The sequence below is a fragment of the Lissotriton helveticus genome, chromosome 6, assembly GCF_964261635.1.
Source record: "Lissotriton helveticus chromosome 6, aLisHel1.1, whole genome shotgun sequence".
In the NCBI taxonomy this organism is placed as follows: domain Eukaryota; kingdom Metazoa; phylum Chordata; class Amphibia; order Caudata; family Salamandridae; genus Lissotriton; species Lissotriton helveticus.
In genome coordinates this window covers 580,985,566-580,999,665 of record NC_136067.1, presented here as the reverse complement: position 1 = coordinate 580,999,665, position 14,100 = coordinate 580,985,566, and the positions used below count along the sequence as shown (strand labels likewise).

At 41.3% G+C, this 14,100-nt stretch overlaps 1 protein-coding gene across 1 annotated transcript in view; it reads left to right on the top strand.

Annotated features, from left to right (window-relative positions):
* COL9A1 (collagen type IX alpha 1 chain) overlaps positions 1-14,100 on the top strand; it is a 410,236-nt gene that overhangs the window by 70,194 nt on the left and 325,942 nt on the right. Inside the window, exon 5 of the mRNA XM_078648015.1 lies at positions 6,929-7,325. Within this exon, the coding sequence (XP_078504141.1) occupies positions 6,929-7,325 (397 nt within the window). The remainder of the gene's footprint in view (positions 1-6,928; positions 7,326-14,100) is intronic.

Genomic DNA, 14,100 nt, shown 5'->3' with positions numbered 1-14,100 from the left:
TGAAAGGAATGTTTCTTACTCTATGGATTTTAGGAATTGCACAGTCCTTTAACACAATTTTATGCTCGAATCCTTTCAGTTTTCCAAATTTGCGCTTTAAAATCTTTGGAAAAATGCATTGTCAAATATTTTCCCATCTGTGCACCTTAATCACTAACTAAAATTTTGTCCAGATTGTTAGGATCTAATACTATGTGTAAATTACCCTTATCAAACCATCCTAGTACTAGGGGTCCAATTTTAGCAACATACAGTTTGCCTGTGGCATTCCTGTTCTTAAATGTAAAACTAAACCAATAAACCATATAATATCAATACGTTCTCCACTATATCCTTCAAGATTGTTGCCAGGTTCAAGAAGTTTGGTCCCTACTTTATCTACAAACTTAACATTCAAAATATCTTCATTTATAATAGTGTAAGGTGACACGTAATCTACGTAGACTTTTAACGACACCCCCCAATAGCCATCCAACATTCAGGTTGTGATTTTTGAGGTCTGTCATTTATGTTAAATTACTACTTAAGCTGCCAGCTTTATTTGAACCATCCTCACCTTCCTCTGAACTTCCATCATTTTCTTTACAAACTAATTCATTCACACACTTAATTAATTTATTTTTCCTTATGCAAACCTTACCAAAATGTCCCACAATACCACAAATACTGCAGCCCTGTTTAATAGTTGGGCAATTTTACTGTAAGTCAAATGCTCATTACTACCACATCTGTAACACCTACTCAGTTCTCTAGTTTTAGTGTAATTTCTCCTGTATCTAGTTGTTTTATTTTTGTTCTGAATTTTGCTTACACTTTCATACTCCTTCACATCTTGTGTTAACACACAAGCCCCACTACTAGATAATTTGGCCCGGCAAACTATAGCTAAAACAACATTCAAATCGGAGTTCCCATTAACCCATAAATGCTCCTGTATAGCAGCATTATTGGCATGAATAACAACTTGGTCGTTTATGAGATCATCACTTAGGACCCCAAATTTACAATCTAAAGCTAATTTCTTCATTTCAGCAAACTAGTCATCCACGGTTGCTTTCTTAGCCTGTTTCCTTTGAAAAAACCTTTAGCTAGAAATTCCAATACACACTTCTGGTGCATAATAATTATCTAAATCAGATAATGTTGGATCAAAGACATTTACATCACCCACCACCACCACCTTTTTAGCATTTTTAAACACACCTCTAGTGCTAAAGTGCCTACTGAATTAAGTAATATTCTTTTTTTCTGCTCTGCTGACATTCTGATGACTGATGGTATTCTTCTCGTTAATTGCTGCCAGGTAGTTTCAAAACTAATTCTTCCACTCCAACCATTTTAAAAGTGGCTCATTTCCAGATGATCAGAAAGGTTCTGGTGGGCTGATAGTGAAATTCGGGTTAACAACAGTGATGTTAGAGACAGTAGGTTCTGATTTACTTATATTTGCAATTAAATATTTCACTGAATACCCCAAAAACATGAAAGAATGATAGCAGGGTGTACCAATGAAAAGAGGAAAAATACATTCTGTGGTAAAATGAAGGAGAAAAAAAACTTTAAACACAGTACATTCCTTAAAATGCATTGCTGTGAATATCAGCGGGAACAAATTTCCTTCACAAAACAACGATGGAAGAAACTGTACACGTCAGTGTAAATTCCACAGCCAAGCACATCAAGCTGTTCGCGTCAGCGTAAATGGTGTGAAACAAACTGCAAGCATGAGTGTTCTCCAACTGTGCATGTCAGTGTTGCTGGGGAAAATGTTAAAACCGAAAAGGAATACACGCACAGCGCATGAAACAGCCCAAATCCAAGACGGCCACGTGTTAGAAATGGGGATCTCTAGCTGGCAGAGGTAGGTACCTTTGTCCAAATAGGGACCCTTGCTTCTAGTTAGGGTAAAATAACCCCTACTCACCCCCCTGGTAGCTTGGCACGAGCAGACAGGCTTATCTCAGAGACAATGTGAAAAGCATTTGTGTACTCACCAAGTAATACGGTGAAAACCGTATTAATGGACAACACACCGGTTTAGAAAAATAAGTAATCTTTATCTAAACCAAAACAAGACCAAATGACAAAAATCCACAAAACAATAATAAAAATATGACTTCCAAATGGTAGAAATAGTTCAATTCAAAGCAACTTGCAAGTGTGACACTTTTCACACAAAGTCACGCACATAAATAAAAAGGGTCGCAGGGAAGGTTCAGTTACTTACACTCAGGGCAGGTGATGTGTTGGTTCCTTGCTTCGGGGGAGGTGATGCATCGGTTCGTTACTGCTGCGCACGGGAGGTGATGCGTTGGTTCCTTACTGGAGAGGAGGTGATGCGTCGGTTTCTTACAGCACGGGGAGGTGATGAATCAGTTTCTTACTGCGTCCCCCAATGATGCAACAGACTTGGCACCTTAATGCACTACGACGATCTGGGACGATTCGTGGGTTCTTGCAGCCACACAGCAGGGCTTGCGTCAGAATCAGTGTGGTGATCTCGGACTTTGGAGATTGGTGCACTCGATGCAGCATGCGTCGATTTCTAGAGCCACAGGCAGGCACTGCAATGATTTCTTTGGCGATCCATCAGATTCAGATACGGATGCGTTGCGCTTCTCAAAGTTATGTTACTTTTCCAGCTCCCAGCACAGCCTCCAGAGGTCTAAAAAAACAGCAGCCAACTCTTAGCAGGTTAGAACTCCCAGCAAGGAAGTTCAGGGTTGCTGGGGGTGAAGTGTTTGTGTCCCTGAGACTTCAGAACAAGGGGCAAGCTCAGTTTCAAGCCATTGGAGATCTACCTAGCTCTTAGTATTGAGCGCTCCACGTTAACCAGTAAGGTAGTAATAGAACAGCCTAAACAAGGAATTAACGTTCTAGATTGCTCTGATTCTGACCAAGAAGGTGCAGTTTGTACAATTAATCCTAAAAACAAAATTCAATTCAAACCTTTTCAAAAGAAAAAGAACGTTTTCTGTTACAGATGTGGTTCAAAGGAGCATTTAGGAAACGCTACAAACTGTCCAGCTATCAAAAAACGTTGTTCTATTTGTAAAAAAATTGGCCACTTTCAAGGCGTTTGTAGATTTGCAAAGAAAAACACTAATATTAATTACATTGATGTAGATGCTTGTTCAAATTCCTTTAAAAACATCATTGTAACTTTGGATTCAAATGACGATGTAGAATCTATCAAAGGTCCTTTATGTTCCGCCATTATTGATAATGTTCAATTACAGGTCATGGCGGATTCGGGTTCGCCATATACTATCCTCAGAGATTCTACTTTTTATGAAAAATGGGACAAAAGAGTTAAGGTATTGAAATCTGATGTCAATCCAAGAGCGTTTGGAGAGAAAGATATTAATATGTTGGGTTAGCCTTGATGGGACTTTATCTAGTTCCTGGTGACGATAATCCCATCAAAGTTGGGGATTTACCTAAGTTCAAAGCAGTTTCTGATAGACTTCCTGTGGCCAGCATAGAGAATTCTAATGTAAATATTCAAGACATTTTTTCAGAATTTAAACCCGTTTTTGAAGAAATGGTTGGCAGCGTGAAAGGATTTGAGCATAAAATAAGGTTAATTCCAGGAGCTCAACCTGTAGCACACAAAGTCAGATCAGTTCCATTGAGCGTAAGAACAGAATTAAAAGGAATGTTAGATGATTTATGCAAGCAAGGTATCATTTCCCCTATCAATTCTTCCCAATGGGTCGCACCAATTGTAGTTATTCGAAAAAAGACTGGAAAAATTAGGTTATGTACGGATTTGCGCTCTTTAAACAAGAACATTATCATTGACTGTCACCCCCTCCCAAGAATTCATGAACTACTGGCAAACATTGGTCAGGCAGAGTGGTTTTCGCTAATAGATTTGAGGTTTTAATCCCACCCTCGTCGCCAAATGTTATGATGGATTGAAGGAGGCACTTGGATTTTGAATTAAGTATTTTATTCCAAGTATCAAACTCCAACGGAGCGTCTAATCAGCGGCAAGCCAACGGTTACAATGGCTAACCGTAGATCCGACGACCATGCACGGATGACTAGACATTCAAATAACAATATGTTTATCACGAGCCATTAAACATATCGTCACACGCCGCGTGAGGCACCACGCGGCGTATGGCGCAACTTTATACGTTACACACAGCAAATAGCAAAGTCCCTTTTTCCTTTCCTTGGCAGTAAATAGCCATGTCAGACTACCCCAGACTGCACTCAGCACAGGGGAAGTATTCCTCCTCAGTTTCTCCAGCTCTTCTCCTTGGCAAAGGTTCCTCTTGATTTCCCAGATGTGATCTTTGAAGCCTTTTCTATCCCTGAGACTTCCAACAGGAACTCTACTTCAAGCCCTTGGAGAAAACTCTAATTGCAGGATGATGAAAGCAGTACAGTCCTTTCCCTGCCCAAGACAGGAGCAACCTTCTTCCTGGCAGGTTCCTCAGTTCAGCAGTGATCTAAAAGTCTGGGCCCCTCCTTTTAAATAGTAAATCTCTTTGTTCTCGTCTGGCCAAGGGCTCTGAGCTCAGTTCAAACCAGTTCTACAGAGACACTTTGCAAGTGCACAACAACCTCCATTGTCAGTGTGAGCCCTGGCCCCAGACACACCACAGTGGGGCAGAGCCATCATTGTGGAAGGCAGGCACAGCCTTATTCAGGTGCAGTTGCTACTCCTCCCACCACTCTAAATGCAGACCAGGCCTATTCAGCCTAGCGCTGACTCATCCAGACTATCTGAGCCATTGCACATCCCCAGCCCCTGTCACTCCAAAGCCAGACAGTCAATACACATCCTAGCAGAGGCACACTGGATGGCTAAGCAACAAAATACCTAGTTTCTAAAAGTGGCATTTTCAAACACAGAATGTAACAATCACCCTCATTAAAAGATGCATTTTAACATTCTAAGTTCAGGCATACTAAACTTTATTTTCCTACCTTGTTCCCAGGGGTAGTTATGGTTATAAGATGTTATTAGCATACTCCCCATTCTATCCTATGGGAACAGGTAGCCTTGCAATAGTGTAAAACGAAATTGGAAGTATTTCACTATCAGGGCATGCCACACACACCAGGGCATGTCCTACCTTTCACATACACTGCACCCTATCTACAGGGGTACCTTGGGTCTACCTTAGGGTGACTAACATGTAAAAAAAAGGGAAGTTTAGGGCCTGGCAAGTCTGTGCACTTGCCAAGTCGACATGGCAGTATTAGACTGCACACAGGCTCTGCAATGGAGGCTTGAGATACATTTACAGGCTGCTTATCTGGGTGGCAAAATCAGTGCTGCAACTAGCAACATTTGATTTACAGGCCCTGGACACACACAGTGCACTGTACTAGGGACTGACTAGTAATTCAAATCAGCCAATTATGGAAACACCAATCCATACATACAATTTACAGGGAGAGCATAGGCACTTTAGCACTGATCAGCAGTGGTGAAGTGCCCAAAGTCATAAAACCAACAAAAACAGGTTAGAAACAGACGGCCACAAAGCAAACAATCTGGGGATAAACCAGCAGTAAAAGCCAGGTCTAACACCGCGGCTGCGTCAGACATGCCGCGTGACACTGGAAGACGACATGCAAATAGAAGTGCGAAGCAACATACCATGCTTGATCTGTTAACATGGTTTCTGCACTGGAACGCCAGCTTTGTTTGACCCTAGAATGAGGACAGAAGCCTTACCTTGGAATGTGGCTTTAAACATAAGAGCCAACGGGTGGCAGTTCCATCAAAGGTACCGCAACTCTTCCTGACTTCTCTAATACTCACCAAACAGTATGATAAATCAGGAATTGGAATAGTTGCTTGAGAAGAAAGAAAATAGATGCCTCTGTATCCTCTTGACTCTCCATCGCAAAGAGTGCCTTAGACCCAAAAGATCTTTTCATTGAAAGTAGCACGCAATTCCTGTGGGTTCACCTCCAGGCAACTGGCCGCCACTTATACAAAGTACATAAAACAATAGAGCTTTAAGTATTGTATTCAGGATTGCCTGGAGGTACAACAACACCTTACACCTCTGTTCTCTGCCCGTTATACCCATTCTTCGGTCCAGAACACTCAATGTCCTCAGGTTCCACAACCTGGAACCCGATGACATCATGATTCCATCACAATATCCTTGTGAGTTAGAGGAGATGTGACCCTTTTTGGTTCGTGAAGGACTCCCTAGAACAGTGATGTAAGTATTTGGGTGAGGTTGATAGAACACATGATGTAGAATATTAAGTTAAACGTTACATGCTGAAGGATAAAGAGGTGCAATACCGAGCTCTGTGCATGGCATAATCATTTACATGCTCCGAGGCTTGGGAGGAAGCTACAGGCCTGATTCAGAAAGAAAAAACATTACTTTTGTGCAAGTTTGCGATTGTTTGCTTTTCACAAAGATATTTTGCTAGTAGTAGCTTTACAACTGCGAAGTCTCTGCACATTAAAAGCTAGGACTGTCCTATCTTTTATGTGCGGAGATACTGTAGTAAGGATACTACTAGGAAAATACATCTGCGAATAGAAGACAGTCGTAAAATTACTCAAAAGTGTACGTTTACATTTGTGAAATAGGCCCAGTTAATCCCTAGTAATAGCCCAGGTGTGTGGGACAACTTTCATTCTAAACAGCCAAACAAGACAGATATTTCTTTAGCTACTTTTTCATGAGGCCTTTTGGGTCTCACAATGAAATATCAGAATAGTTAAGTGCAATACTCGGCTACCACATGCTGGTTAATGTTATTAAATCCTTTGCAAAATACGATGGTCTTCAAACATGTATAATGTTATTTCACAGAAAGTGTTAAATGTATGGAACCTATAACAGTGACAAAACGCTACATATTTCAGTTGTAAAAATCCTTTAATTGTTTTTTAGGCATTTGTAAATTCTTATGAAACGATTTATCCTTTCAGATTTCTCTATCCCGATGGATTTCCAGAGGAATATTCATTTCTGGCTACCTTCCGCATGACTGGAAATACAGTTCAGAAAAACTGGAGCATCTGGCAGATTTGGGATTCTTATGGGCGTGAGCAAGTTGCAGTGAAGATTAACGGCCAAGCAAAGTCCATTGAGTTCTTTTACAAAGGATTGGACGGGAGGCTTCATGCTGCTCGGTTCTTCAACCTGCCCTTCCTGTTTGATTCTCAGTGGCATAAAGTTTTAATCAGTGTGGAAAATGACAAAGTGTCACTCTTTATCGACTGCATCAAGATTGAAACGATAAACATAGGTCCCAGAGCTCCAGTTAACGTAGAAGGTCACACTTTGTTGGGCAAACTGAAGGGTAACCCACAGATCTCAGTTCCGGTAAGTTTCTTAATTTAAATTTGTATTTGTCATTTTACAGACTCAGGCTGTTTGCAAATGCTTTGCTTTTCTCTTTTCCCTCTTGAATTTAAAAACAACATGTGGGAAAGGAATGTTTAATTTGAGTTATTGTTGTTTTGACTTCTGTTAACCTGTTTATTATTTTTATCTTTTCAGTATTTTTTTTTGCTTCAGAGTATTTTCTTGTGCTTCATAAAACCACAAAATTCAATAAAAGGGCTAGGGTTCCAGAGGAACACTAGGGGAAAGGGGGGGGTTACAAGGCATGATCTCTAAGAGTGTGGAGAGTGCCTGTGCCAGGCTAATGGGAATGTACAGTCAATGGGACTGTTTATGTTGCCCTCATACATCCCCTAGAGGATGTCATGATTCATCGTTGGCCCGGCGCTGCAATGCCCAATGCTAAAGCAACCCTTTGCGGGACCTGTAGGGCATTGCCGCGCCGGCCCAACAAGGAGCGACGGCTTCTTGACCTCTTGAACCAGCTCCTTGTCCCCCCGTACCCATTCTCTGATATTAGGGGTTTCCTTTTTGAAACTTCATAAAACCACAACAGTACATAAGAGAAAAACAAGAAAGATTCATTTTCTCACCTAATTTATTTGTTTCCATAATTTCATGTTATTACCATAGACATACTTTGTCAGAATTGTTTTTAGTATTTTGTAAACTTAACTTATATCAAAACAACTGTTTCTGTTATACAAGAGTCCCCATTAGTGGGACTGTTTTTTTCAGTATCCTGTCATTGAAAGTGTATATAGGGCTCAAAGATGTACACCTTAGTTAAAAATGTGTTTTTTTAAGTCAGCCATGAGTGTAACACAGATTTACAGCTGTGAATTTATTTGCATGTCTTACTTTTTAATGATTCTTAAAAATCCCCTGGTGTGCGTGTGGAAATCCGCCCTACAAAAAAGTGACAGGTGACAGGTGAAAGAAGTGAATTAATCCAACCTGGGGTAATTTCTCAGGCTACATTGCAGTTTATCCTTTTTTGACAACTAAACCACTCAAGACAGAGACCAGCCACATACAAATTAGATTTGATCCTGTTCCAGTAGGAACAGTCCAGCACAAATGGCAGTCCAGGTCCCTTCCAGAGGGAATCACAAGTAACCCCAGATCAGTTTCTGCTTGTTTTAGCCTGAACAGATTAAAACGTAGTGGGACTAGCAAGCAGCCCTGCTTAAGGCCTCGATCCATCTATATTTTCCCACTTAGTTAGGTATAATTTCCAGTGTTCATCACTAAACCAACAATCCGTGTGAAGTAGACAAATAGCAGATGAGAGGGTTAATGGGAAACACTAGTAAGTTAATTTCACCAAAGTGTCACCCTATTTACTCTAAGGTGGCACTGAGGTCAAGTAGAAGTGCAATGGACATGAGCTTCTTGTGTCATTAGGTTGATGGCCATAATGCTGTCTAAGGCCTCTGCTCTGTTTTTCTGAAGCCAGTTTGCTCCAGTGGAAGAATTTTCTTCTGAATCATCCAGTCCTCTTGCTCATTTAATTCTAGGTGGGCAGAAGTTTATGTTCACTATGCAATAGTGCAATGGTTGTAAAACTTTGTGGGTTGTTGGTGCTTTCTTTTTTGTTTCCAGGATGCAAACTCAATCCTTTCCATGAGTGGGTTGGTTTCCATCTTCTAAAGTGTCAATGGAACATTACACACTTCAGAACTGCTTTTAAACATTAAAAGTGTATGGTGTTGAGTCACGTGGTACTGTTATGGCTAGCGACCACCAGAACCCTAGTAATAATTTCTTCCATTATTTCCAAGACATCACAGAACAGAACAGTTTCTAGTTTTGCTTGTTCATCATAGTACTGCTCCTATTATGCAACCTCCTTCTTTCTGCAGTGATGTTGCAGTGCACATGATCATCTTGCTCTAGTACACATATTAGCCCCCAAAATTTCTTTGTGTCGTGTAATGACACTCAGTTCTTCATATCTCACCAACATTTTACTACAAATTATGCATTTTCTTTCCAGCAATTTGTCTATAATCTGCTCTTAAGTATTCCGTTCTGGATGAGAAATGTGTTTTCCACACCTGGCGTGGCACCTAGGGAGGCTTGTAAGCTGGCTCTTCACAGCGCTCAGATCACTTGTATACCATTTGTTTTTTAATATATCCTACCTTGATGCATTTCATTGCTGGTAGATAAACCTTTTTTCATAAGAGCATTAAATGATTCTTAAAAGCAATCAAAGGTAAATTTGAGTCAGAGATATTTAATTACGAATCGTTAATTTTAGATCTGTTCCAAAACATTTAAAAACCAGTGTACATATCCTTGAGACGGTGAACAACCTTTACAACGAAACTTTTACAACGCACTACCATTACAACGCGGTCATTACAACGCAAACTATTACAACGCATTGCGCTGGGGGGCGCTGGGGGCGCTCTAGGATAGGAAATAAGTTTAATTTTCTATCCAACACCTTCCCTAGTGTCCACGGGGACTGGAGTTGGAATAGAAAATTAAACTTTTCACTATCCAGCACCTTTAAGCGCAATGCGTTGTAAAGGTTTGCGATGTAAAAACCGCGTTGTAAAGGCAGGCGTTGTAATAGCCTGCGTTGTAACGTCAGACCTTTATTTCTCTTTCTAATGCTTACTTCACATAGCAACATGTTAACTATTGCAGTCAGAAACAGTCATTAAAATATATGTTATTTACCATTACATCTTTTTTTACAATCCATAAGCAGTCAGTTATATAATATGAAAACAACATATCATGCTCCAGTTAAGCCCTGTAGAAGAGGAATGTTTCTGAATGTTTCTTCCTAAACAAACGATGTTTTTATGAGACAATACTAACGAACTAGTATCTTGCTTCCTAGGGTGGATATATTTTCCAACACCGTGTTCATGAATTTCAAACGTGATGTAAACTCTAGAAGATATTTTAATGAATCTTTCAGATTGTAGAAGTAATACTGCTTCTTTCATCTGCACTGCTGTCAAAACAATACATTTGGACTGCTAAGAAGTTCTGAAGTGGTACAGATATTGGGAACATTCAAGTGTAAAACTTGCGAAAGCCTATTAGCTTCTGCAAAAATGCAGGCAAGGTAGACTCAGGTTCATTTAAAAGGATGTCAACTGAATAAGCAAAGCACCTAATCTGACTGTAACAGACCCCATTTATATTAGGATTAGGTGGTTCTCCAGCTAAACATAACTGTTATAATATAAACTAAATAGCGAGCAAAGGACCCACTTGCACAAGACCTCTTTAAAGTGAAAACCAGAGATATTGAAGACATTATCATAAACAATAAGGAAATCCCTAATTTCTAAATAATACCTCCTCCTGCCAGATTGTAAGCAATAAGCCAATGGGAATGTTACCCCCTCATTTATTGGGAGAAATGCTCATAGCATTCTTGAGCCTGTCTTGAACTTCACCTATTCTTGTGATCTGGTTTGTACCTCCAGTACTATTCCTACCACTATGAATGATCACAATCCAGTAGTATTACCCTCTTTTGGTGGGGGGGCTAATAAAACCATAAACCCCGTACATGTAGCTAATATTACCCTAGTTAGACCGAACCAAACAGTGTACACATTTAATGGACAGGAATAGATCAGAGTGGAGTACTATACCAAGTAGTAAGTAGGAATACAGTAGAGTGTGATTACTGTCTCGAGGCGCATTTGGATCATGGACAGTTCTTTCTTGCAGATCACTTGCAAAATAAATTCCCTCCTTACATGACCCTAAAGACCCATAAATATTAGCATCCAGGCCTCCCAGCTTTTGAAATTGACCCTACACCATTCCCCTAGGGATTATGCAGTCATTAAGCTTCTGTGTAAGTAATTATAAGCAGGTATTAGTGGCTAAGAAGAAGGTGTTACAGGAAGAGCCCTGTTTAAGAAAGAAGGTGGCACCCGTTTCTTCTTTCTTCTTTTATTATCAGGTTTCCCAGCTATACACTGTTGACTCTCCTTCCCTGAGCCAACCTTCAAGTTACTGACTGACATCATTAGAATTTCCCTCACCCACGTTCTACTTTTTATTACAGGAAACTCTACACATATCCTTTTGCAACGCAATTTTCAACAGTTAATATTCTTATCAACTAATGCATTAATAACACATGTTCACAACATTCCCAAAGAAAAACATAAAGAATACATTACACATGTCAAGAAAATGTAACTGCATAGTATACTTGCAATGTACCAAACATGAAAAGAATTTCGGATGAAGAAAAGATTTGAAGTGATAAAACAATATCCTCGCTCTATAATTAATATGACAAGAATTACTCATCACTGACCTCTAACAAAGGTCTGTTTACTTTATACACATTTTCAAAACTCCAAGTAGTGCCTTCACAGAGAACCACTAGGTTGCGTTTCACTTCTTTTACTTTCTGTGGTTCAGTAAATCTGCTCTCTCCTTTACATACAATTCCACCCTTCCTTATAACCACCCAATATCCTTCCCTTAACCATTGTCTCTTCACTTTCCGTTTCAAATCTTAGGGGTCGATTACGATGGCGGGCGTCGCATAGGCAAAAGGGACCCCCTGCCATAGGTGCGGTGGTCTCGCAATGCAAATTACGATGCACCTGCCACACTGGCGGGCGCATCCCGTATTATTACATTGTGGCGGGCGGTAGCACCCGCCACATTGTAAAAAGACATGTTTTGCATATGTATGTACAACGTGACAGGCACCGTGCGATGCTTGCCACCTTGTACATGCATATGTAGGGGGTTACCATGGGTACCCCCCATGTGCAGCACCCCACTCCTCAACCCCCCACGGGCCCGCAACGGGCCCCCAAAGGCATTCACCGCCTGTCTTTTTGCGGCGGAATCTCCACCCAAAAAGACAGGCATCAAAATGCACATGGCGGAGCCTGCAAGGCACCGCCAGTGTACCCCCAGTGTACCATGTCCCGCAAGGTGGGCGCAAAAGGACCACCTTGCGGGACCACGGCAGACGGTCTGTCCATCCGCCGCTGTACCAACCACATTCCCACCGACCATCCTGATGTGGCGGTGGGAATATTGAGGTTGATGGCGGACCGCCTGCCATCGTAATCAGCCCCTTAGTATCTCTTGATTTCATCTTGAAGACCAGAAATTCTTTCATTGATACCTTTAGGGTCAATCCATACATCATTTGTGTTATTTAACCACACAGGCCACTATTTTCCCCCTGGCTCTCTTCCCTTCAGAAAAACAAAGGGTGACACTTCAATCACCGAATTTGGTGTTGTCCTGTGTGCCCACACCATCTTCCTCAATTCCTTCTTCCACGAAAGCTGGTTAACTAACAAAGTTGGATGTTTTCCATAACCATCCTGTTAAACCTTTCCACCAATCCATTGGCTTGTGGCCTAAACAAGGCCACTTTTTCATGAATGATGCTCATCCGGGAAAGATAATCCTCCATCTCTCGAGAAATAAACAGTACCCCATTATCTGACTCTAAGGTCTTAGGAATCCCTTCCTCCATGAAAGGTTTCTCTAAGAATTCAATCACATTAGCAGCTGTGACCTTCTCTAACGTTATTGTGACAAACCACTTGGTATGATAATCTACTATTATCAAAATATAACTGTTTCTTACACCAAGTCTGCCTACAGGACCAATAAAATGAATGGCTAATCTTTCCCACAGCCTCATCGGGAAATCCAAACATTCCAAGGGTGGCTGCCGGCTGCCTGACCACTTTGGTCTTGTCACTATTCACGCATGCCAGGCATGTTTTCACCGCTTCTTCAACATCACAATCCATCTCAGGCCACCAATAAGATTGATGCACACTCCTCTTAGTGATGTTCCTCCCCGGATGTCGCTCATGGGCTAGTACAACAATCCAGTTCCAAACACCAAAAGGAGGAATAATTTGATTACTTCTCATCACCTTACCTTCGACCACACTCAACTCATCCCTCAGTTTGAAATATTCCTTCAGCTCCCTGCTCAACACATATTCCTCAAGCCAACCTTGAACAACTCTACTCCCCACTTCTCTCAACACGAATTCCTTGTCCATGGCTACCCTCTGATAGAGGGCGCTCCATCACCTCCATTCATCACATCCTAAGCCATTCCACTATCCTAACAATCTGCAATCACCTCTCTCAAATTCCTTCGGCATCACCTCACTCGCCTTGTGTTCTCCTTCGGTTACAGGCAACCTGGACAAACAATCCGCAATAACATTCTCACAACCTTTGACGTACTCCGTCTCAAAATTGTGATCAAGAACGGGTTACATCCACCTTGATATCCATAGCGTAATGGCACCCTCTAATCCTCAACCTCCTTAGAATAAGTAAATGAGTGGTTTATGATCAGGTTTGATCTTAAAAGGAATACTCCACTCATAAAACTTAAAATGCTTCATGTTGCTCTTCCCTGCGAAACTGAAGGTGTTATTAAAAGGAAGATCGCATTTCTTCACCCGTCCGGATTAGGCCTGGCATTGGCTGGAGGAGAGACCGATGTTGCGGGAAGCGGATGAGGAGGGTCGTAGAATCCGAACGGAGATGGCAGCCGCCAGTTTTCGAAAAAGCCCGGCTAAGACACGGGCACAACGGAAGGCCAAGAAATAGCAACGCAAGGCTCCCACTCCTGAAGAATCGTGGAACTGAGACTCTGAGTTGCAGTTCTTGCACTGGGACACGCAAGTGGCTATCATTCTGTTTTTCTTTGCTTTGGGGTAGGATCCTACCTTTTGTTTTTCAGTTGAACTATCTTAGC